The following is a 24,797-nucleotide window of genomic DNA, read 5'->3' as shown; positions in this document are numbered from 1 at the left end:
ACTGTCACCAGCAATTCCAAAATGCATGCCTGAATGCCGTCGCCGAAGGATTCAGTATCCGCCTCTCAGCCGTGTTTTTGGCGTTTCGGCATCTCTCTGGCTCACCAGCAGCAGCGCGTAGCCCCGAAACGGACGAGGGGTGGGAGCGGAGCGATCACGCAGCAGAACATGCGGGAGTCGCCTGCCGCCAGGGCCCCTCAATGAGACTAAAGTGCTCGGGTGCGGCTGTGTGTGCCCGGGCTGCCACACACGACGGCGGGGGGGGCCCTTTGAGTCCAATGGGTGTTGCGCGACTGAACTAAAGGGTTAAGTGCAGGAGAGCAGGAATGTGACAGCAGAACTACGTCTGCATGTCGCTCATCCATTATAAATGGCAAAATAGACTTTAATAGCAATATGGTTGCAATAAACTGCAAACATGTTTTTATCCGTAGTAGAGTTTCTCCATTTTTCACACATGTTTAACTAGAAATCAAATTTTGTTTTATCTGAAGTGGTGAAAGATTGCATTGGGAATAGGGGTAAATAGCTATTTTGACAATGTATTTATTATAAAAGGCTGCATTTTGTTTGGCTCCTAGCCAGTCAAAATCTAACAGAGAAATTAACCTCCAATGAACTGGGGCTCATTTTGGGCACAACCCATATACCATTATGTTTCCTTTCGATAATATCTATCTCTGAAATTCTCTTATACACATTTTGTACAAACTTAGCTCACAGAGTGTGACAACAGCTTCAGATCGAATTTTTTTAACTCTCTAATGCGGTATAAGGCATAGATACAACCCTTGAGCATATTCACAGGTTGGAGAAAGAAAGAAATTGAATTGATACAGGAAATAGCAGACAATCAGGCTTAAGTCGATATGAAAGCGGCATTGAATTCATGACAAAAAATTTCAGAAACATTGGCCAACATTGCTGTTAGACCTGGCACCATTGGCGAGGGTCTCCTCTGTGTCTGCTGGTAATGGATACTCTGGGGCCGGCGCTGTGCCACTGCCATTCAGTGCCACAGCGTGAATGCTCCCTGTGTAAAGATGACATGTGATTTGGTATATCCATGATTAGCTTATTTGGTTTACCTCTTAGTCCCTAGTAGCATGGCCTGTGTGTGCCCAGGGCTGGTAAACCAAATGCTGCTGGTGGGCCTGCAGCGCTGGTTTGCGCCACCCACAGAAGCAGCTTGTAATGTAAAATGTGTCTCAGACCTGCCACTGCAGTGTCTGACTCTGTGTGCAGTCTAGAACTGCTATCTTGGCTGTGAAGTGCACCCACTTCCCAGCCCCTGAACCATCCCTTGGCATCATGTAAGCCACCCCTATGGCAGGGTGCATTGTAAAAGAGAAAAAGTCAGAACGAGAATGAAAAATATGTAGAAAAGAGAGATAAATCAAAGACAAGCAAATGAGAGAAAGAAGTAGGAAAGTGGAGGAGAAAAGAGAGCAAAGGAGAAACTCAGAAGTGAGAGGATGGAAACCAAGGCGAGAGGCGGGTAGGACAGCCCTGTAGTGAGTCAGCGATGCCGCTGCTCGGAGTCTGCTGGCTGAGGCGGGCGGAGGCTTCACACCAGGAAGGCTCATTGAGCAGCTGAGGGGACAGGTGGGCACAGAGTACAACATATTCCCTAAGTTTGAAACTTATTTTGCAAAAGTGGGCCACTTTTTTTACCTATTAGATTTGCCTGCCCTATATCAACACGATAACATAACAGGTCTATTTGTAAAGCGCACGATTACCCGAAGGTGTCCTGGCACTGAATAACGGATGTTTATTGTTACCCAACTCAATGGTACTCATTTTATCGACCTCAAATGGATGAAAGGCTGAGTGGACCTGCTGGGATTTAAACCTGTGACCATGAGGTCGGACACAGGCCCCTGCAGTGGCTTCTTTAGTGCACTGAGCCACCAGACCCGGCTTATGGGGCTACTTCTAATTTGGTGCCAGGGCCTCTTTCCTGTCCCATTCCGACAAGCATTGGCCTCCGCTTGCACGGCTTGTGCTTTTGTTGTGTCACTGTTGTGGCTTGTGCTTTAGTTTTTTGTCTCACTTTTGTAGCAGTGAATGCACTGCATTTAAATTTTAACATAATATGATGCGTTCCTATTCTTTCCCTGCACTGGCACACAAACTGCTGCCCCCTAGTGCCAACACAGGCACCCCTGTGCCATTGTGCAAGGGTCCCTGTGTTGCAGACAGATTTGTTTTTACACAGGAAGGGGCACCCATGCTCCACTCACAGAACGCCTCGCTGGGGTAGAGTAATGCAGCACATCGATTTGAACTGCCTTGCCTCCATATTTATGAGGCCATTAAAGGCCACACAGGGTGGCTTTGTGTGGCCTCATAGATTTTGTACAGTGCACCTTCAACTTATGCATTTCAAGGTGCTGTCATGTGTGATGATGAAGAAAGGGGAGGCATTGTGTTGCAGAATTATTAGCATAGGTAGGGCACACATACTCAACATTTTTACTCTTGCTTACAGCCTTAACAGCTAATCATGGATGAAGAGCCAGGTCCCTCCAAAAGGGTAAAGAGCAAGACTTACTACTTCCATGAAGAGTGGGAGAACACATTTTTATTTACACGAATTAAAGACAACTGTGTATGTTTAATCTGTGGAGCAAAAGTTGCAGTGGGAAAAAAGGGCAATGTTGAGAGGCATTTTTCAACCAAGCACATGCATTTTGAGAGGAAGTTCCCTAAAGGAAGCAGCCTGAGGTCACAAAAAGTAAACAAACTGAAATCTGCATTGCAGACACAGAAATCTTTTTTTACGAAGCCCATGAAGAAAGCCACTGCGGCTACTGAAGCATCCTTTGTGGTTACTCATCACTTGATTAAGCACAAAGCAACATTTTCAGATGGAGCCGTTGTGAAGGAAGCAATGCTTCTAATGGCCAACTCCTTATTCAAAGACTTTAAAAATAGCCCTGAAATTATGTCTGCCATTTCAGATGTGCAGTTAGGGTCAAACACTATGGCAAGAAGGGTATCTGCATTATCGACCAACATGATAGAGCAGTTAGAGCGCGATTTAAAGACATGCAATTATTTTTCTCTTCAATGTGATGAATCTGTTGATGCAAGCGATATTGCACAGTTGGCAATGTTCGTTAGAATGGTTTTTGAGGATTTTACTGATAAAGAGGAAATTTTAACTTTGTTGCCTTTGAAAACCACAACCAGAGGATCTGACATTCACAATGAGGTGAAAAATTATTTTGTGAAACAAAATGTCCCATTGAAAAAGTTAGTGGCGATAACCACTGATGGTGCACCCGCAATGATAGGGCGTCATTCTGGCTTCATTGCCGATTGTAAAGCAGATCCAGATTTCCCTCCGTTATTGAACTACCATTGCATTATACATCAACAGGCAATATGTGCCAAGGTAATGGGGTTTGATCATGTCATGACTCCTGTTGTTAAAATTATTAATTCAATTCGTGCAAAGGCCAAGCAGCACCGAACCTTCAAATTGTTCCTTGAAGAACTATCAGCCGAGTATGGTGACCTTTTACTGCACACTCAAATCCAATGGCTTAGCAGGGGAAAAATACTGCGGAGATTCCTTTCGCTATTACCAGTAGTCAAAGATTTTATGGAGTCTAGAAATGAAGATACCACACTGTTATCAAACACTCAATGGTTGCTCGATTTAGCTTTTTTGACAGATGTGACAGAAAAATTAAATGTATTGAACTACGAGTTGCAAGGCAAAAACAAGACAATAACCAACATGGTAAGTTCTGTGAAAAGTTTCAAATCAAAACTTAACCTTTTGATACAGCATGTGCAGAAAAGAAAGATGCAGCACTTTCCCTCTGTGCTCCAAATCCTTTCAGAAAACAAAGCTGAGGCTGAGGTCCTGGACAAAGAAAAATACAGTAGCCTCCTCATGAGGCTTAATCAAGAGTTCAGTGACAGATTTAGTGATTTTGAGCAACTGGAGCCCTGAGTGATGTTCACTTCAAACCCCTTCATGGAAGTTGATGTTAGTGACATTTCAGAGAAAATTAGCGTGCTTTTGAACCTTGACTCTGCCACAATGGAAATGGAGATTGTCACACTTCAAAATGACATTGAATTGAAATCAAGGAAATCTGACATTAATTTCTGGAGTCTTGTGGATGCTGAAAAGTTTAAGAACATCCACACAGCTGCATTGAAACTTTTTTCCCTATTTGGCTCTACCTATCTTTGTGAATCAGCATTTTCGGATATGAACTTCATAAAATCTAAGTTTCGCACACGTCTAACTGACGAACATTTAAATGACTCCATAAGAGTTGCCCTCTCAAGCTACACCCCAGATTACAAGGGATTAGTGGACACCATGCAGTGTCAAGTCTCTCACTGAAATAATTTGAATGCATTCACAATCAAAACTTGTTCAATGACAGTTCCTGGTGAAATCCCAAACCTAGGTATCTGTTTCATTATGAACACCAAGATTAAAGCTGCTGCAGAGAAGAATCTTCAGCCCCCAGTTTTTTTTGTATTAATTGAACAAAAACAAAGGAACTTGTACTGCAGGCCTGTTTTACAAACACAAGAAAAAGTAGCTGGAGAGAAGAATCTTCAGCACCTTCCCAACTTTTGATTTGCTGCACAAGAGCAAAGCAGTGTTTGCTGGAGGCCTGGTTTATTGAGATCAAGGAAAAAAGATAGCTATAGAGAAGAATCTTCAGCATCTTTCAGAATTCCGTTTGTTAGTAACAGTTGTTAGAGTTGAACAAGAACAAAGCAATGTGTAGTTCAGGCATGGGTTTCAGACACCAATGAAAAGTAGTTGGAGAAGAATCTTCAACACCTTTCTAAATGTTTAACATTTATTTGCTGCACAAGATAAGAAAAAAGCAGTGTTTACTGGAGGCCTGGTGTATTGATATCAAGATAAAAAAAGAGCTAAAGAGAAGAATCTTCAGCATCTTTCAAAGTTCTTTATAGCTGAATAAGAACAAAGCAATTTGTACAGCAGTCCTTGGTTACTGACACTCCTACAAAGTAAAGGGAGCAATAAGAGTGGAGGACAAAATCGTTACTTTCCAATCCAAACAGAGCTGAAGTTCAGCTTATCTGGCAATTGAAAAACACAGCGATCTTGTCAAAGCTACAGTAGAAGAATCCATCTACAATTGTGATTCCGCAAAGCTTTGCACAGGCTGACTGCCACACACTGTGACTACTTCACTACTATAATGACTTCTTGGCAACTGCCCCCGCCAGGCTACCAGATTACACAGCATTAGAGGACATCATACAGTTCCACAGTGAAGGTAAGATTTCTGCTCCTGTTTGTTTGTTAATTGAGCTGCATTACAATGATTATTTCAGTGACAGCTATTGATAGGTCCTGATTTTGAAGCTATGAAAGGTCGTAAACTAGCAGTTTGCCAACAGCACACATGCAAAGTATTTTCTTTCAGTGTTATTGTGTTCAAACCACAGTATGGGCTCTGAAGAAATAGGCTTAACGTCAATGAAACTGGGCGGGGGAGGTCTCTCAGAAAAATGCGCGAGTTGCTTGGAATTTAGCAGCTCACGACGATTTTCACTGACCAGAAGTAGCTCTCACTACACAAAAGGTTAGAGACCCCTGGTGTAGCTACTGGCTATAATCTATACATTCCATACTGTCTCGGGGGAAGCCTTGAGTCGAGCTCCCCTACGCCAAGCCCGATCTGAAACGTACCAGCAAGGAGAACAAACCTGTCCTGCACACCCACAGACAGAAGTAAAACATTGTTTACATTTATATTCACCTAGAACAACCCCCCCAAGCAACCACACGCTGACCAAAACTGGATTTTATTTGACGGCACACTACCATCTTTGTATTGAGAGTAGTTGTGCAAATACAAATTACTCTAAAGGCTATTGGAATTGTGTGGCAATGCAGAACCAAATGATGCATCAGGGTTGAATACATTATTTGGTAAGAAAAGGAAAATTATTTGGGGTAATGCTGCTCTTTCTTTGCAGCATTATTTCACTATATTATCGTATTCACACCTATTAATACTGTATGGTCAAAAGGTTCACATCATTAGTACCAATTATACAACTGTATACAACAATCAGAAACCAAAAGGTGACTAGATAACTTTTACAATGGGTCTGTGGTGCTCTTTTTGTAGCTGTCTATTTCAGCTAGAATTATTTCGTTTTTCTGTACATTTAAGAAATGAGCAGCAGATAATTGATTATTTGGCCAGTGTGGAAAACTCACAGCTATGTGAAAAACACAGCGACCGCAGAATCCCATAATACCAGTTGCCACGAATATGCTTTAGCATTTCAGAATTATGCTTTAGAATTATGCATTATAATTTCCCTGTTTTGCTTACGTTTGCTGGCTACTTTTATAGAAATTGGCTCTTTTGTATATTTCTGCAAATATTTACAATATCTACACTTCCCTCCTCTGTGGTAAACATGCTTCTCTGTGGGTCCCAGTATGACCCATTCCACTTTACCTCAGAGCCTTCCACCTCTTTAAGGTCAAAAGGCAATCAAGATGACGGACCTTGAAGAGGTCTGACAGTGACTAATGATCGGTTTCCTGCAGTCCTTCAGGACAGTTGCAGTAATAAACCCACACTGCTCTCATAAATTATTGATGGAATTGTAGGATGACGAGTGGTGGAAGAAATAACCAAAGATAATGAAGAGCCTGAGCAGGAAATTTAGGGCAAGGCCAGCCACCAGAACATCATATACCATTCACGTGTTTTTCCAGGCCTCAGCATAGTTGAAATATATTTGGAATAGGAGGCTACTCTCGGTTACTTCTTTTGTCATCCGTGAGATTTTATTTGCTTATTTTTGTATTTGACACACGTATCTAACGTTTTTTGTCATCACTGACTTTTTTATTTGTCTATTTAATTCATGCACGTATATGGAGCCAGGAAGTTACCAAGAGGTAATCACAACCCAACCCTATACCAGACTCCTAAATTAGTAAATACATATATAAACAATGTATATGCAGATGCAGTTTTGTAGCAAAACGGCGCAATGTCGAGGGTGAAAGCTAGGCTGTAGGAAAAACAGACTTGTGTATGGTAATGGGAAGCACACAACTTGTAAGGAGGGGAAGCTCTATTCAACAATCCTTAACAAAGCCAATAGGTTTCACTTTTATATAATGCATGAATATATAGTCATCCAGACAGACTCCTTGTCACCATCATCATCATAATTCCGATCCTGGGCTTTACTCCGAAAACCGAGTCTGCTCAGACTCGATTTCTCTGCTTCCCATCTGTTGCAGCCTCTACACCGCCCTTTCCCAACTCGTCCCAGTGACGAGTTGGGAAAGGGCGGGGTGACCATTTTCTTCACTTCCCTATTGATGTGAAGCCCTGGCACTAGAGGGCTTCACTGTAAAACGCCCGGGGCTAATTTCATTTCCACGGCAACAGGGGTGGAGTCTGGTCTGTAAGTCTATGTCTTTACCTAGCTGATGACCTCACAGGCCTCAGGGGTGTGAGATCGTCAGCCGGGCAAATACTGTAGACTTTGCTCTCTCAGTGCAGTGTCATCGCACAGTGAGTATAGAAAAACCACAGGAGTGTAACCCATAAACCCAACTGAGATCAGGGTAAATGCAAAATACTTATAACAATGTCTCAGCAGGAATTATTGGATTCTTTGCAATTGTATGCACAAAACATTACAAACCACAAAGCAAGTAAAAAGAGGCTTCAAACAATTTGATTAATGCGTCCTTAGACGTCATGTATTTGGAGAAGATTAATGAAAAATATATACAAATTGCAACAGCACTATTTGGTATAGATACCGAAAACAACCCTAAAGAAGAAAGTGTACAATGTGCTCGTGACAATGGAGTGACGGCGCAAGTGACAACGTGAAAGAAACCATAGCAAAATGGCGCAAAACAGTAATTACAAGATATGTACAAGATGAAAGGTTCAAAACATCCAATTTTTCAAATTGTTCTTTTGATATTTTTCAGAATTATTTCAGAGAACCAAAAATTAGAGGGCGCCAGAAGGAGTTAAGGCTGATGGGCACAGGTCAACGAAGTTTCGATCCTATTCAATTTAGGATCATCCTCAGGACCAGGGTCGAAAATTTCAGGGAGTGCTGAGGCATGGGAAGGAAAGGCTCGATTGTAGGAGGAACCGGTGAGTGGATCATGTACCGTCCCGGTAGTGAAACAGTGGACGCACAATTGAATGTAGCATGTCTACTGGGTGCAGATGAGCCGAGAACACGACCTCCGCGAGGGTAGGGGAGTTGGCGTCACGCTAACAGGAGCGGAGCAGGGGAGCCAGGGAAGGACGCGAAGGACGGCTTCAATATTATTTGATGAGCAGGTCAGGGGAGTCAGGGTCCAAAGACTAAGACGAAGGTACACCAAGCCGCCACGGACGTGTGCGGTACTCGAACGCTGCACAGTGAGTGGCAGGCAGTGTGAGTTACAGGGTACAAAGTGGGTGCAGGGGACAATCTTCACAACATGGTCTTCTCCCAACTTGTGAACTTCAGTTGGGTAGTCAGACAAAATATTGAAAAAAGAAAATATTGAGGAACAGAAATATTGAGTTTGAAATATCGTGATTCCCAAATATCATGTGCAAAAATATAATGGACAAGAATATCGATTTTGAGATAAATAATATCGATGTTAAAAATATCTATGTTTTGTATTCGATAGATCACCTGTATTTCTTTCCAGCTTCACTGTGACTTCCACGGTAATGCACTTGAGCAACTTGTTGTTTTCTACTTCCTTTGTATTTCTTATGTTTTATTATTTGTTAGTTTTCTTGTGTCCATTATCATTTTACCAGTGTGTTTATTATTTATTTATTTGTTCTATTTTTAAAAATTCAATAAAAATGATTAGAGAAAAAAAAATAACTATGTTGTTAATATTGATGTAAACAAAATGTATGTTGTTAATATTGCTTATAAAAATATTGTTGTTACTATAAGTTTAAATTATTTTTCTGTTTTTTTAGTATATATTTTAATAATATATGTTATAATTGCTTGTATTATTACTGTTAATCTTTTATAATATAGTTTGTAAATTTTTTGTTGTTTTTAAATTTCATTTAATAGTTTATTTGTATTTTTAGTGCCATAGCGGGCTGTGGGGTTTATAGGGGTACAGGGTGGGAAGTAAAATAATTATAATTAATTATTAATTAGTATTAAATATTTAATTGATAATTAATTATGTTAATTGTGTAATTATTTTTTAAATTATGTTAAATGTTAGGGGCAAATTGTGGGGTTTGTAGGGGCATAGGGTGGGAAGAAATGTAATTATAATTATTTAATAATACATTTTTAATTATTAATAATTATGTATGTGATAATTATTATGTAAATTGTGAAATTATTTTTATTTTGTATTAATATTTTCAGCGTGAGTTGTGGTTTTTGTAGGAGTAAAGGGGTTGAAGGAAATTAATTATAATAATTCATGTTAATTATTAATAATTATTTAAACTGCAATTAATCATGTAGATTGTGTAATGCAATTTTTAAAGTTGTATATGAGGTGCAAGTTGTTGTGTTTGTAGGGGTAAAGGGTGGGAAGGTCATTAAATGTAATTAATTTATTATAAGTTAATTATTATTAATTGTTTATTTGGTAATTATGTAAATTATGTAATTAAGATAATATTTTAAATATAAATTAGTTGTAAATGTTTGGGTTTCTAGGGATAAAGGGTGGGAAGTTAATTAAAAATAATTATTTTGTTTTTAGTTAATTACTAATAATTGTTTAATTGGTAATTAATGATGTAAAGTTTGTGATTATTATAATGTCAAGATATATATTTTTGGTGTGTGTTGTTTACCTTGTGGAGGTATAGGGTAGGAAGTTCTGTAAGTAATAAACGTAAAAATAGTTATTTATTGTTATGTGTTAATTGTGTTATGCTTTTTAATTGTAAATAACATTATATTTGTTGGCTGTTATAATTGTGAAAATATAGTATGGTATTTTAATTACATTATTATTATTTGTTTTAATTTAAAATATTTATTCAATATTGTAATACAGATGTATTTTTTCATTTGAAAAAATATTTCTATGTTTCAAACGTACATATTTATATTTGTTGTAATTTAATCTAGTTGTTGAAATCCTTTATTTGATTGAAGTGAACCACTCGCTCTATCTACTGTTGCACAAACTGGAAATAGTACATTTTCCCACGCCTGAGTCCTACCCCTTTCCCTACTGTTGCACAAGCTGGAGTGGGAATAGTGTATTTTTCCTCTCCGCAATCCAACACTTTTGCTACTGTTGCACCGACTGGAGTTGGAATAGTAAATTGTTACCCCTCCTGAGTGAACCCTTTCCATACTGGTGCACTGACTGGAGTGGGAATAGTACAGATTACCCATCTGCAATCTAATACTTTCCCTACTGTTGCACTTACTGGTTTGGGAATAGTAATTTGTACCCCTCCAGAGTCCAACGCTTTCCCTACTGTTGCACCAACTGGAGTGGGAATAGTAAAGTTTACCCCTCCTCAATCCATCTCTTTCTCTACTGTTGCACAGATTGGAGTCGGAATAGTAAATGTTACCCCTCCTTAGTCCAGCACTATTCCTACTGTTGCACTGACTGGAGTGGGAATAGTAAATGTGAATTTTCTGCAATCCAACACTTCCTCTACTAATACAGTGACTGGGAATAGTAATTTGTACCCCTCCTGAGTCCAACAATTTCCCTACTATTGCAGAGATTGGAGTGGGAATAGTATATGTATTATTCCTACAATGTTATAGTTTTGTTTATATTGTTTAAATGTATATTATTATGATGTTTCTGTGTATTTAACATTATACTATTTTTATTCATTAATGTTTGTAATATGTAATATATTTTTAGTAAAATTTAATTTTTCATTTTGTTTGCTTTTTGTGTGTAATTAAGTTGGTATGTTTTTTAGAATGTATTTCCAATTTATGTGTTACAGTTTTTCATTTATTCTGTGCTTTAATGCAGCTTGTTACAGGGCGCCAGACAGGACTAAAACTATCTGCCTGTCCTCTGGCCACCGACCAAATTAGAATAAAGATCCATATGGTTTAACTTTACGTATTATCTTGCTCACGCTGGCAAAACTAGGTTTAGCTAAATTGAACTTGTGCACATTGATTGTATATGACTGATAATTTTAATCTTGATTTTTATCTATTTATGTGCCCAGATTTGTACTTTTAAATTATGTTTATGTTTTTTATTGACTAATAAATGAATACTTACTACTATTAGTGAGATTACTTTGCAATCATTTCTAAGGATAAAAAAGTCTTACTTCATTGAGTGCAAGCCAATTTAATCTCATCCATATTTGAGTAATCTTAAAAAAGCTTATGCTCGATTCAAAGGTTTAGTGAAGAGTCAGTATAAGGCTTTATGTTTACTTTTACGAAGGTGACCAGTGGTTTCATATACATATGTATTGAATAAATGGGGTGCAATAGTGGAACTCTTTAGATAAGGAGACCGATATTTGAATTTTACCTTTTGGCAAAATGCTGCAGTAAAAAGTGCTACTTCAAACTAAGGCATTGCCTCTTATTTCAAGTCTTGTTCAAGATTTCATTTAAGGTGTTCTAGTCTACGGTATCGAACACTGCTAAGAGTTCAAAAAGTATTAGTGGAAAATCCCCCAGTGTGAAAGACAAACAACAGATCCTGCTCCCTTTTGCTACTGCTGGTTCTGTGCCTCTGCCTCGTCTATTTATAGTAGTACATTTTCAAGTGCTGAAGTATTTGCGTTTATTCCAATCAATTTAGCAACGTGTGGAATTTTAGGAATAGGACTGAAATTGAAAGGAACACCATGAAAATCTTATGTAACTATTATTTTGAATTATAGACTGCACTCTCCTGGACAAAAGAGATGGACTGAGCTTTTGGGAAAGTGAGAGATCTCTCGGAAATAAAAGTCAGTAGAATGAAATGTCATTCATGCCTGCACCCCTTCAGAGACACCAGTCTTGTGTCTTCTTTTCAGCCTTGGCATAGCTCCTTGACCTGTACAATTACTTTGAGTGGGGATCTTACCTGGACTACTGCAATTCTTTATATATTGGCCTTCCACTTCATCAAACTCACTGCGTACAGTTAGTACCATGGGTACCCCCCAAGTGCAGCCACCCCGCCCCCCCAACCCCTGGGGGCCTGCAACGGGTCCCCAAAGGCATTCTCCGCATGCTGAGTCTCTGCCATGGAAAGGCATGAGACCGGCATCATCGTAATATGGATGGCGGTGCCTGGAAGGCACTGCCACCATATTGCTGTCTTTTCCGCTCGGTAGGCAATCGGGTGGATTGCCTACTGGCGGAAAACTTTCCGTCCGCCTGGGTCCCCACCACCATCGTAATATGGTGGGGGGGGAAATGCTAGGCGGGCAAATGGAAATGGCGGGCGGGCGGATTGCCACCACCATACGGGCGGTGGCGAAACGCCCGCCATCCTAATAGACCCCTAAGTAACCAGGTGAATTTCCAGATAAACACTAACATCACACAAATCAAATTCTACCTAGAAACTGGCCCAGAAAACCGAATCAGCATTACTACAGATCTGGGCCAAGGAGAGTTGCTGGTGTATGAAATGGCCCTAGTACTGAAATTCTGGTATGAGGAGACTCTGAGCCCGCCTTACGACCCTTTATCTGGCCCTTGACAGCAGTAACTTCCATCCACCTCACCAAGGGCCTCATGTAGGTAGCATACCAGTTACCACTTCTTAAATACCGAACGTTACCGAATCGGTATTTAAGAAGTGGTAACTCGTATGTAGGTAATGAGTCGGTAATTTTTACCGATTCGTTACAATTCGGTAATTACCGAATCGGTATTTACCGATTCGGTAATGAGGCATATCTTCCCATTGAGGGGAAGGTATGCCTCATTACCGAATCGGTAAATACCGATTCGGTAATGGTGGAGAACATGCAAGGGTGGCAGGGTGTCACATTGACACCCTGTTGCACCCCTGATTCGGCCATGTGTGCACATGTGGCACACATACATGCCCTAAGGGCATGTATGTCTGCCACATTGCACACTGCTAAGCGCTTCAAAATGCTTACACACATCCATTAATTATTTACCACCAACTATTAGTTGGTGGTAAATACCGACTCAAAACATCACCCACACACTCCCCCTACATCTCATTTTTGTATTCGGAATTTACCAAATCGGTAAAATTACCGAATCGGTAAATTACCGAATTCAAAAATGATCCCCCTACATACCAAAAGCCAAAATACCGGTCGGTAACGGTATAATTACCGAAAATCGGCCGTTACCGACCGGTATTTGGCGACCTACATGAGGCCCCAAAAGTGAGATCCAAGGGGATTCTCTTTGATATCGATCTCACGTTTGCACTTCTAGCCAACTCAAAGACACAGGGGTGCCGATTACGATCCGGTAAAAAAATTCCCCGTACGACTTGTATCCGGTCTTTTTACCGTACGAATCGTACAAGTGCCGTACAAACTGCCAATTACGATTCGCATGGGAAAAAGACCATACGAATCGCATTGGGAAGAATTCCCCACACGTCCTCGGGTCGGAAAATGTGTCCGACACGTCCACGGACGATTTACCGTACAAACGTGAAAAGTGAAGTCCGACCGCGGAATCACGATCCATCCCGTGCGTCCGATGTTACAACCATATGGAAAAAACACCGTCCGCACCGAACACCCATAGCAAACATGGAGACATGAGCCCGCATACGCGCCCAACACCCCCCCAGCCCCCATACGTTCGAGTCGTACCCCCCCCAGCCCCCGTACGTTTGAGTCGTACCCCCCCAGCCCCCGTACGTTCGAGTCATACCCCCACCCGTGTATGTACACCCCTGTACGTTCGAGTCGTACTCCCACCGTGTATGTACACCCCTGTACGTGTCGAACCCCCGTGTATGTACACCCCTGTACGTGTCGTACTCCCCCGTGTATGTACACCCCTGTACGTGTCGAACCCCCTGTGTATGTACACCCCTGTACGTGTCGTACTCCCCCGTGTATGTACACCCCTGTACGTGTCGAACCCCCCGTGTATGTACACCCCTGTACGTGTCGTACTCCCCCGTGTATGTACACCCCTGTACGTGTCGAACCCCCCGTGTATGTACACCCCTGTACGTTCGAGTCGTACCCCCACCCGTGTATGTACGGTGCGTACCCCCAGCGCGTAGCGCTGGGGGTACGCACCGTACATACACGGGTGGGGGTACGACTCGAACATACAGGGGTGTACATACACGGGGGGTTCGACACGTACAGGGGTGTACATACACGGGTGGGGGTACGACTCGAACGTACGGGGGCTGGGTGGGTACGACTCGAACGTATGGGGGCTGGGGGGGGTCGGCGCATACATACGGGGGCTGGGGGGGGGCGGCGCGTACATACGGGGGCTGGGGGGGGGTACGGCAGGTACCGGGCCACCTACTCTGGTCGTTTCGCGCTGTACTTCGCTTTTCCGGCACTTTTTGGGTGCCGTGAAAATATTGCCGTCCGGACTGCTGTCGGTTCGAATCGTACTTCCTGGGTCGTGAAACGCTGCCTGAATACGTCCCCACGTCACGTCGCAGCATTCCCGGATCACATTCGTATGTATATTTTCGTCGGTCGGTGTTTTTTACGATTCGTACGGAAATGGTGTTTCCGTGCGAATCGTAATTCCATGTTTGTACAGTTTTACGACCGGGTACGAGTCGGACGGAGAAAACACTCCGACCGACGGTTCGTACCCGGTTTTTACCGGATCGTAATCGGCACCTAGGTGTGCTAGCAGCCCTGTCTCTGGTGGAAAATCCTCCCACTTCTTCATATTGACCACAAAGTTGAACTGACAGGAATGCTCAATCCAGCATGCCTCAGCAATTGTGGTATCATCAACTCAGCAATTGAAATGTCATCTACTCAGTAGCTGTAATTTCATCTACTCGGCAGTTGTAATAGTGTCTACTCAGCAATTGTGATATATTTTACTTTACATGTTTACCACATGTTAACCCAATAAACATGTTTCTAGTGTTCAGTAACTTCAAAACCAGGCAGCCAGAATGTACCTTTTCCTTTTAAAACGAGAATAAATTAAATCTGCTCTTAAATCTCCGTGTTGGATCCTATTTGAAACCAGGACTAAATTCAAAGTTCTTCTGTACTATCCCTAACACATACTGGGGGAGAGGTCCCACATATTTGCAGGAAACAGGCACGTCATTATACCATAACTACTGCCGCTTGCTCGATGCTCAACCATCAGATTAAATAATGTTTTTTTAAAAGGATTAATTTATGGCGGCAGATCACTTTGGTTGTGTGCAAGGATCCAGAATCTGGAATCCTAAACCTGCTCCAGAGATCTGACCCCAGCCATTTACAGTTCTGGCAAATTTTGAAAACATAAATTTTCAGACTGGACTTCAATTGCACCCACCACGAAGAGGGGTCCCAAGTAGAGAATTTTTTTTTTTTTTTTTTTTTTTTTTTTAAAAAACCTTTATTCGTGCATCTTAAAAGAACAAATACGGGCCTACAACCGTCAGGCCGGCCACGATACAGTAAAGCACTGATACCCACATTACAGCCCCCGTGCATCAACGGTCAGGATTAACAACCGGTTATGAGTCACATACTGGAGATATCTTTGAAACCCGGGGAAGGATAGGTGAAGGTTAATTTTAAGTTTTTTGATAATTTTCTCAGAGAAAAAAAAGTCAATGAAGGATAAGAGCAAAGTAGATTCGAGTCCGCAAGATAGCTTCACCACACGGGCGAGCAGCAACATCAGTAAGAACAACAATGGGAGTAAAATCTCAATCAGTGAGGCGGTGCAGAGATATATCAGGATAGTCACATGAGCAAGTACGCACCCCTCCAGAGCCGCCCCCACTCGATCCACCCCACACCCGGACCCCGAATCGAAGAAAGTAGAGCACAGAGACATAAAAGAAAAAAGGCCCATAGAACTAATTGAGAACAGAGTATTACCCCCCCACCCTACACCAATGCGGAGGCTACGGCCTACCCCCCCCCCAGCATAGTGCCTGTCGCCCAAGGAACCCGAAATATAGAGAAGAGAGAAAGTAGGAACAGAGTAAAGAAGGGAAGAAAACAAAAAAGAAGGTGGGGAGGAGCCCACTGGACACCAGAGCGCCCCGAACCATCAGCCAGTTATGGCCCCCACACACTGAGAGCCCTCTACGCCAAAAAACGGCATGCAAAGATACCATGGCACCACAGTTTAAGCAAGGGATACAAGTCGCGACGAGTGCGCGCAAAACCTACATACAGTCCCAGTCCCAGGCCAGCCCGTCCATAAACCATAGCGATAGAAGTCAGTCTAGCCCTGGCCCGATCGCGGGCTTGGGATTAAACCAGCTCCTGCGTGAAGGCCCCGTGTCCCGAGCAGACAAAGACAAGATGGCCGCTTGTGAGAGGATGGTGAAGTAGGATCACGAAATGGCCGCCGACCATCGATTGAGGTCCCTCGTTGCACCACATAAAATCCAAACCTGGCAAGTAAGGTACAGGAGTTCCACAAAAAGGCAGCAGTGGGCCACCGCGGACGGTCCCTCGAGGCCGTTAGGTATCGCTCAGCAGGATAGCCTCGCGGACGCGGTGAGGCAGGGAACAATAAAGCAGGCAGCCATGACCAGGGGGACAAAATATCCGCGGTTGAGGTGGAGAGCGGTGGACCCTGGGCGCCGGGAGCGCTAGATGAAGGCACCAGTGTAGCACAGTCATACACCGCCGCTGCTTCCCCGCAAGCGGACAAGAGCACCGGAGGACCCACGCCCTGTGGATGACAAACAGTGCGCCCACGGCCCGCAGCCGACAGTATGGGGTCAAACCTCTCACTCAGCGCCTGCAGGCCAGCGCACATCTGTAGTTGAAAGTCCCGCAGGACAGCCAGAACGGAGCCGCATGTCAGCGGAGGCCGGGCCCCAACATCGGCAGCAATCCGGGACGGCACTGTGGAGCTGGTGTCCGGAAGAGGGAGGGCGAAGTGAGCAGCGGGCGAGACCGGAGTGTCACCCCCCAGCCGCGAGCAGGCACTCAACGCCATGTTTTGCCGCTATACGGTGCAATGGCCAGGGGGGGGGGTCGTGGCAAGGGGTCAATTCCCCTCAGGTCTACGCCGCAACAGGAAAGGCCGACAGTCGCTTATCTTCTCGCCGGTCCCCCTCGCCGCTGGCTAGGCAATAGGCAAAGGGGGCAGCAGCCCCCCACAGCTCGGTCCTCAGAGCGGGGCAGGAGACTCACCGCACCGGGGCCCACCCCACAGCTCCAGCCCGTCAGGCACAGGGTGCAGAAGGTGTCCGGCCGTCTCTCCCCGGGCTCATCAGGCAACGATCCATGGTGCGAGGCGAGATCGGGACCGCGGGGCTCAGGTTAGCGCTAGCTGGTCCGGTAACTGCGGAGCTTCCAGGAGGCAGGCAAAGGCCGTAAGGGCGCAGGGTTTCAGTGCCGAGGACAAAAGCACCCAGAACTCGGGCATCCGGGCGGGTTAAGACTCCGGGAAAGCAGCAGCGCGGTCAGCGCGTCTTCGCACACGGTGCACCTCGAGAATCGGCGAGGATGGGCATCAGGATAGTAGTCCGAGGCCACGGACCGACGGAGCCGGGCGCTCAAGCGTCTGCTCCGGTCGCCATCTTGGCTCCTCCCCCCAAGTAGAGAATTTTAGACATGGTTCACCAACCCAGCATGAGTGGACTACGATACCGCCTCAGAAGCGGAATGCGTTTCCTAGCTAAGTGTAAGTTAGAGAAACACAACCCACATTAATTTATAAAACTTTGCAATTAATAAATACATGACATTGGATGCTGCAATAATAAATGTGGCATCGTTAGTTTAATCAAAAGCTGGCTATGACCAGGCTACTGAATTTATGGGAGCCTGTAACCAGGGCGTTTTCTGTGCAATTAGTGATTTCACGCCTTATCGAACAGCCCGCTATTTGATGCATAATTTGACATTTGAAATATTTTTAGCTCAAACAGGTCAAAGTTTGCTACAATAAACACAGCTCTCACGGTGCAATACTGTGACCAGTACTTAGCAAACATTACGTTGTCTTTTTTCAGTTGATGGTTGATGAATTAATGTGTTACACTGTGCCTACTGAAGGGAAACCATTGCCCTGGCAATATTACTACACCCAGATGATGGACGTAGGGGCGAGGAGAGATAAGGTTCTGACTGCATTACGAAAAAAAACCTTATTCATGTAAATTTCAACAGAGTGGAAATATTTATTCCTTCTTTATCAAGGAAATGTTTTGTTTTATTATTCGTGTAAATTCATCTCACATTACAGGCACTGTTTCCCTAGCTGCAGTGATTTGAATATAGCACTCAGTAGTGTGTCAAATGTTTCATTTCATTTTTCTATGGAAAGTTTGATGTTTACAATCTTACAGTACTTCTCAGCAAGACCCTTTCTTTATACATGTAATAAACAACGCAATTCTGCAGGGCTCTATATTAATCAGTGCTTAATTTGTAAAATATTAAGTGCCAGGGCTCTGACCAGGCCACTGAGGCTTGCACCACCCATCGCCCTTGTCATCGCTGCCAAAACAACTACTGACCATCTCTTTCGCATGTAAATGCGACAGTTATGATTTTTCCAGGTGCCCAAAGCCAAAGGAAGGGCTGTGGAGGCAGGTATTAGCACTATTTTAATGCATATTGTATTCCTAAACAACCATTGTTCTGCTCATCTTTAAAGTAGATGAGAAGCGCCACCATGTGGTAGACTGCCAACACCATACTTAGGACAGTTAGGGGCCGGTGCCAAGCATCGGAATCCAATTAAGTGCCGGTGCTGAGCACCGGAAAGCACCGGCTCAAATTAAGCACTGATATTGATAGAAAGAGGTGGTTCGAAAGGCCAACTTGTGGAAAACGTGTTAAACTGAAACTGAAGACCGCTTCTAAAAACATAACTGGGATATGCAAACCTAAAGAAGCATGTCTTTTAATACAAGACGTTTGCACGACCACACTTCTTTTCTCCTGGGTGAGATAAGAATATTGCACTCAACAGAAAACAAGACTACATGTGAATACTGCTTTATCATAGTACTATTTTACTCTTGGAGTTAGAAGGGAACACAATAGGGATTTGGTCCGTCAAAGAAAGAGAAAATCTTTATTTTTCAGTATATAACTTCCATTCCTCCTCCGATACCTCCAGCTCATGGCAAAAATGATATAGAGACACCAAGGTCTGTTGGGCTTGTCTTCAGCGAGTTGCGATTTTTAAGTGTATTCCAATTTCCTCTGCCGACAGCCATCTCAAAGACAATTTGCAAACAGGCTCCTCTTTCCCTTGCTATAACTATTTCCTCTAAGGAGATTGGTGCCAGTCAAGACAACTCCACTTCCTCAGTGTTCTGGCAAGTGGTTCTTCCTCAGGTGTGGCTGGCCGAGAATGTTGGCATAGACAGTCTGCCAGGTTGTGTGTCCTCAGTTGGTACTCCACTTTAAGTGAATATTCCTACAAAAGCAGGATCTATTACTTGATTCGGGACGGGGGATTCGATAACAGACCTTGAGACAACAAAGCCAGTCGTTTGCGATCTGTATGTATTGAACGGGTGTCCCTATAAACAAAGAAGAAAATGTTGGTACCCCCAACATATGGCGATAGCTTTTGTTTAGATTTGGGAGTACCTTTGCTCTGAAGGCGTGAACACCCTGCTAGCGAAGGCTGATGGAGCCAGCTCCCGGCATTCATGTCTCTAGGACAGGAATGCATCTAGACCTCTGGGGCCTGCATTCACAGCTAGCTATGATTCCTTGGCTTGGTTGAAGTAGGCTAATGTCTCTGCAGATAAAGCAGTTGTTGTTTTTTGGAAAGAAGTTTCCTGTGTTCTCCTACTTGACTGACGTCTTTATGAAGTCACTCAGAATAGCTGTGAAGGAGGTTAGGTTCTTAATGAATTATGCACAATATTAACTATCCCCAAGAAGCACCTCACATCGGTGACTGAAGATGGTAAGGGGGGTTCATTTGATGTCTTCTACCTTCCCATGGTTAGGCGCCACCCCTTCCGCCGAGAAATGATATTCGAAGAAACTGAAAAAACTGTGCCTCCAGAGAAAATCATACTTTTTGTACTGAAGGGAGGGTGAGTCCACATTTATGGAACTGTTAGACCTGGCATCATTGGCATGAGTCTCTCCTCCATTTTTTTCTGTTTGCCTCCTCTGTTTACGATGTTTTTGCTGGAATATTGCTTTGGGCACTGTGCCACTGCTGATCAGTGCCACAGTGCAAGTGCTCCCTATGTTAAATTGTTACATTGATTGGTGTTACCATGATTGGCTTGGTTGACTTACTGTTCAGTCCCTAGTCTAGTGCACTGCGGGTGCCAAGGGCATGTAAGTTAACTGCTGCTGGTGGGCTTGCAGCACTGGTTGTGCCACCCACAGAAGCAGCTTGTAAAATGTGTCTCAGGCCTGCCACCGCAGCGCCTGTGTGCAGTCCCTGACTGCCATGTCGACTTGGCAAGGAAACCTACTTGCCAGTCTCTAAACCTTCACTTTGCCACCTTTCAGACACCTCTATGGTAGGCCCTAGGGCAGGGTGCATTGCTGGTAAAAGGTAGGTCATGTCCTGATGTGTGTGGCATGACCTAATAGTGAATTACAGCCATTTTCGTTTTTCACTATTGAAGGGCTACCTGCCTCCAATAGGCCAGACTGGGCAGACTGATTATTAACTCCATTATAATCTATCTGACTCAGGGAGCATGGTAGCAAGTCGAGTTTAGTATCCCTGAACTCAGAATTTAATAACGCACCCTTTAGGATGGATGGTTTTTAAATTCTATGTTTGAAAATAGCCCTTTTAGAAAGTGGCTATTTTCTTGTCCAACTATCCACCGGTCTCTGCTGGTTTGGTGTGCGTGTCAGGGGCTGGGTGGCTCCAGAGGTCTGAATGAGTCAGTGTGGGGTGAATGAGGCATTTACACATAGAGTGAGGGAAGAGTAGCCTGCCCTGCCTGACACAATACTGGCTCCACCTCCTGCTGGGCGACTGATAGCCCTGCTCCTGCCAGTGACAATACTGGCTCCGCCTCCTGCTGGGCGGCTGAGGACTCTGCCCTGCTCAGTGAATAGGCCAGGTGCCTCTGCCTGGCAACACCCACAACGAACCTGAGATGGGGGGAATTTCCCTGCTTGGACAAAGGGAACAAAGGAGAAATGGGGTATAAGAGAAGGACCCCTGAACCAAGAACTGAGATCACTTCTGACAAGGAAACCTGTACCAAGGACAAGAAGCCTGCTGATCTAAGGACTTGCCTCCCCTTTCTGCCAGAGTGCTGTTTTGCTGTGGAGGAACCTGAAAGCTGCTTCTTTATTTTTGCCAAGGAACAAGGAGAGAGGAACTTGGTGTGTACTCTCTGAACACTTGCTAGGAAATCTCCAAGGGCTGGAAGAGTGCCAGTCTCCTGTTGAAGTCACAGGGCCAAAGGACTTCACCATCTGCTGAATTGCTGGAAAGTGTTGTTTCCAGTACACAAGGGAAAATCTGCAGTCTCGACGCCGCCGACGCCACTGAATCCAGCTCGACATCGTGAGTAACGGCTCCAGTGTCCCGAGCCTTCGACGCCGGCCGCCGGGCCCGATCGACGCCAGCAGCAACGCCAGTGAGCAGTGGGTATCGGCCGCGGCTCCAAGTGACCCCGTCTCGACGCCGGTATCGACGCCAGTGAGGAGTGAGTATCGGCTCCACCTCCAAGCGACCCCGTCCCGACGCCGCTGCTGATCGCATCGACTCGACGCCCTTCTCGACGCCGTGAGCGCTGCTCCGGCCCGACATCCCTCGACGCCGCTGCGGATTGACCCGAGTCCTAGGCACGATCGACGCCGACCTCGACGCCGACATCTCGACGCCGTGGATCATCGTTTTCTTCGTTTCTCAAGGTACTGTACTTGTGGGATCTGTTGCAACTCCAGGCTCGACGTAGCGCTCCTCGCGGTCGACGCCGAACCTTGGGAATCTGGTAGACTCGACGTCGTGTGACTCCTGTGGGGGTTACATTGTTGCCAAAGAACTGTGCTCCGAAGAATACTTTGCTAAAGAACTATTTGCCAAGAAGAAACCTTACTTGAACTATTATTTTTCCTTCCAAAGAGTATTTATTAAGACTGTGGTATATTTTTGTCGTTATTTGGTCTTGTGCTAAGCCTTATATAAAAATACTATTTTTATAATAACTTCTGTGTCGTGTCCATCTGTAGTGTATTCACTTTATTACTGTATGTGGTCATAAATGCTTAACACACTGCCTCTGAGATAAGCCTGTCTGCTCTGCCAAGCTACCAAGGGGGTAGCAGGGGTTATCTGAGTGTGTAATCCCCTTTCCCTGACTAGAGTTGGTAGGTCCCTATTTGTCAGAAGTGTATACCTCTGCCAACTAGAGACCGCCGGTTCTAACATTGGTGGGCAGCGGTGAGGATTGAACTTTGCATTTATGACTCATGTGCAGTGATTAGTGTACGCTACATAGTGAAAGCAGACCATAACACAGCCACAGTCTGTTTGGTAGGATATTCTATTTTTGTTCTCCGCTTTCCTGGAGCTTATTTTTTTAAACACTGCCAGTTTTGACCATGGAGAATGCCAGAGCTGCTACACCTGTGGAGATTGTTGTGGGGGAATTTGATAAGGAGAAGATAGATTCCTATGTGCTAAAGGATCTAAAAGGATTTTGCAAGCAGTTTAAAGTTCCTACCACAGGTCTCACAAGGAAAGACGACTTCCTCAAAGCGCTGAAGGCCTGGTTAGAGGCCAGAAATCCCTCTGATCCGGTGGTGGTACCGGAAGAGGAAGAAGAGGAGGAAGAGCCCGCAGATGGGCCAGTGTCATCTCCCGGCAGTAGTGCTTCCTCTAGGAGCCTTTCCCCTGAAGAGTTAGAAGACAGGGAGAGGGAGAGGGGGTACAAGTTAGAAATGGCAAAACTTAAATTAGGAGGGCAGTTGGAATTAGAAAAAGCAAAGAGCCTGAGAGAAGCTGAAATGGAGAGCAAAAGATTAGATTTTGAGAGAGAGAAGTTAGCATTTGAACGTGAGAAGATGTTGAGGGAGATGGAACTTAAAGAAAAGAGTTTAGAGTTGAATCCCTCTGGTGGCAGCGCTCCATCTGTGCCTGCAGAAAGTAGGTTTTATTTTCCTAAAGATGTGATCAAAGATTACAGTAAGAATGAAGATATTAGCCAATGGTTTAAAGCGTATGAGTTAGCATTGTTGGCCCACCGGGTCCCTGAGAAAGATTGGGGAACGGGGTTGTGGAGCCGCTTTACAAATGAAGGGAGAGATACCTTGTTGAGCATGCCTGAAGAGGAAAGGGCGTCTTATACTCATATGAAAAATGCTTTAATGCTGAGATATGGCTTAACCCCAGAAAAGTACAGACAAACCTTTAGAGAATGTAAGAAGTTGCCTGGTACTACGTGGGTTGAATATGTGTCTTTTTTTTGCAGAGCCATGGATGGTTGGGTAAAGGGTAGCAAGGTTGATAGTTATGATGCTCTTTATGATTTGTTTGCTTGGGAGCACTTGTCTAATAACTGTTTTCCAGAGCTACGCCAGCACCTTGTTGATAGCAAGATATCTAACCCTAGAAAACTTGCTGAGGAGGCGGACCGCTGGGTCAGTACCAGGGTCCACAAGGGTCCAGTGGGAGACTCAGCCAAAGGTGGGCAGGGTTCCCAGCAGAAGAGTGGGGGGGACAGGGGTAAACAGAGGGAGTTTCAGAAAGGGCCCCAAAGTAATCCCCAAGGGAACCAAGGGAAGGGTTCCCAGCCTCCCCCTGTGAAGAAGCCAGAGGTCCCGACAGGTAAACCTGTTCCAAGGGGCCCCATGACCTGCTACGCTTGTAAGCACGTGGGACACCGTTATTATGATCCCCAGTGTCCCATGAAGGATTCGAATGCACCGCCGCGTGCACCCCCTCGTCAAGTGACGAATGTAGCCCTGGGAGGGAATGAGATGGGTGCCCCCGGTGGGTGGGGTCCCGCAGAAATGTCCCTGGTCTCTTTAGGAGACGTGGAAATGGTCCCTCCAACCCCTCTGCCTAGTAACACTAAGAAATATAGGCAGTGGGTGACCATTAATGGCCATAGGGTGGAAGCTCTCAGAGACACCGGAGCGAGTGTGACAGCTGTCAAGTGTCACTTGGTGTCCAGAGAGCAGGTGGTCCCTCATGCATTCTACCCCGTTGTAGCTGCTGACAACTCACAGAGTCAGTGTGAGGTAGCTCAAGTTCCTTTTGAGTGGGGGGGGTCTCAGGTACTCTTCAGGTTGCTGTGAGGCCCGCCATGCCTGTTGATTGTCTCCTGGGCAATGATTTGGAGGACTCCCCTTGGGCTAAGGTGGAGAGAAAAGAGCATCTGGAAATGTTGGGTCTGCCTGAGTGGGTGTGTGCGACCACCCGGTCCATGCCAGTTAGTAAGGGTGTTGATGGGGCCCTGGAGCCTGAAAGTATGGCCCAGGTCCCAACCGAGAAGAGAAGAGGCAGGGGGCGCGGGAAACCGTCCCCCATCGTTCCCGCGGTCCAGGAGGGAGCAGACCCTGAGGGGGATGCCCTGGAACCGACAGGAGAACAAGTGGCCGAACTGGGAGACCTGCCTGAGCTGACCCATTGGCAGCAGGATGGTGGTCCCTCCAGGGAGGAATTTTGTGCTGAACAGAAAGTGTGCCCTTCTCTTGTGGGTATGA

General features: G+C 44.6%; 1 protein-coding gene across 1 annotated transcript in view; it reads left to right on the top strand.

The window, feature by feature from the left end:
• The first annotated feature begins 2,493 nt into the window (after window positions 1-2,493).
• LOC146799098 (general transcription factor II-I repeat domain-containing protein 2-like) overlaps window positions 2,494-24,797 on the top strand; it is a 195,224-nt gene continuing 172,920 nt past the window's right edge. Inside the window, exons 1-2 of the mRNA XM_085628042.1 lie at window positions 2,494-4,742; window positions 4,963-5,316. Of these exons, the coding sequence (XP_085484168.1) occupies window positions 2,510-3,970 (1,461 nt within the window). The 5' untranslated portion in view covers window positions 2,494-2,509 and the 3' untranslated portion in view covers window positions 3,971-4,742; window positions 4,963-5,316. The remainder of the gene's footprint in view (window positions 4,743-4,962; window positions 5,317-24,797) is intronic.

The sequence above is a fragment of the Triturus cristatus genome, chromosome 9 (assembly GCF_964204655.1).
Source record: "Triturus cristatus chromosome 9, aTriCri1.1, whole genome shotgun sequence".
NCBI lineage: Eukaryota > Metazoa > Chordata > Amphibia > Caudata > Salamandridae > Triturus > Triturus cristatus.
Note: the sequence above shows the minus strand (reverse complement) of the source record. Positions and strands in the feature narration are given on the sequence as shown.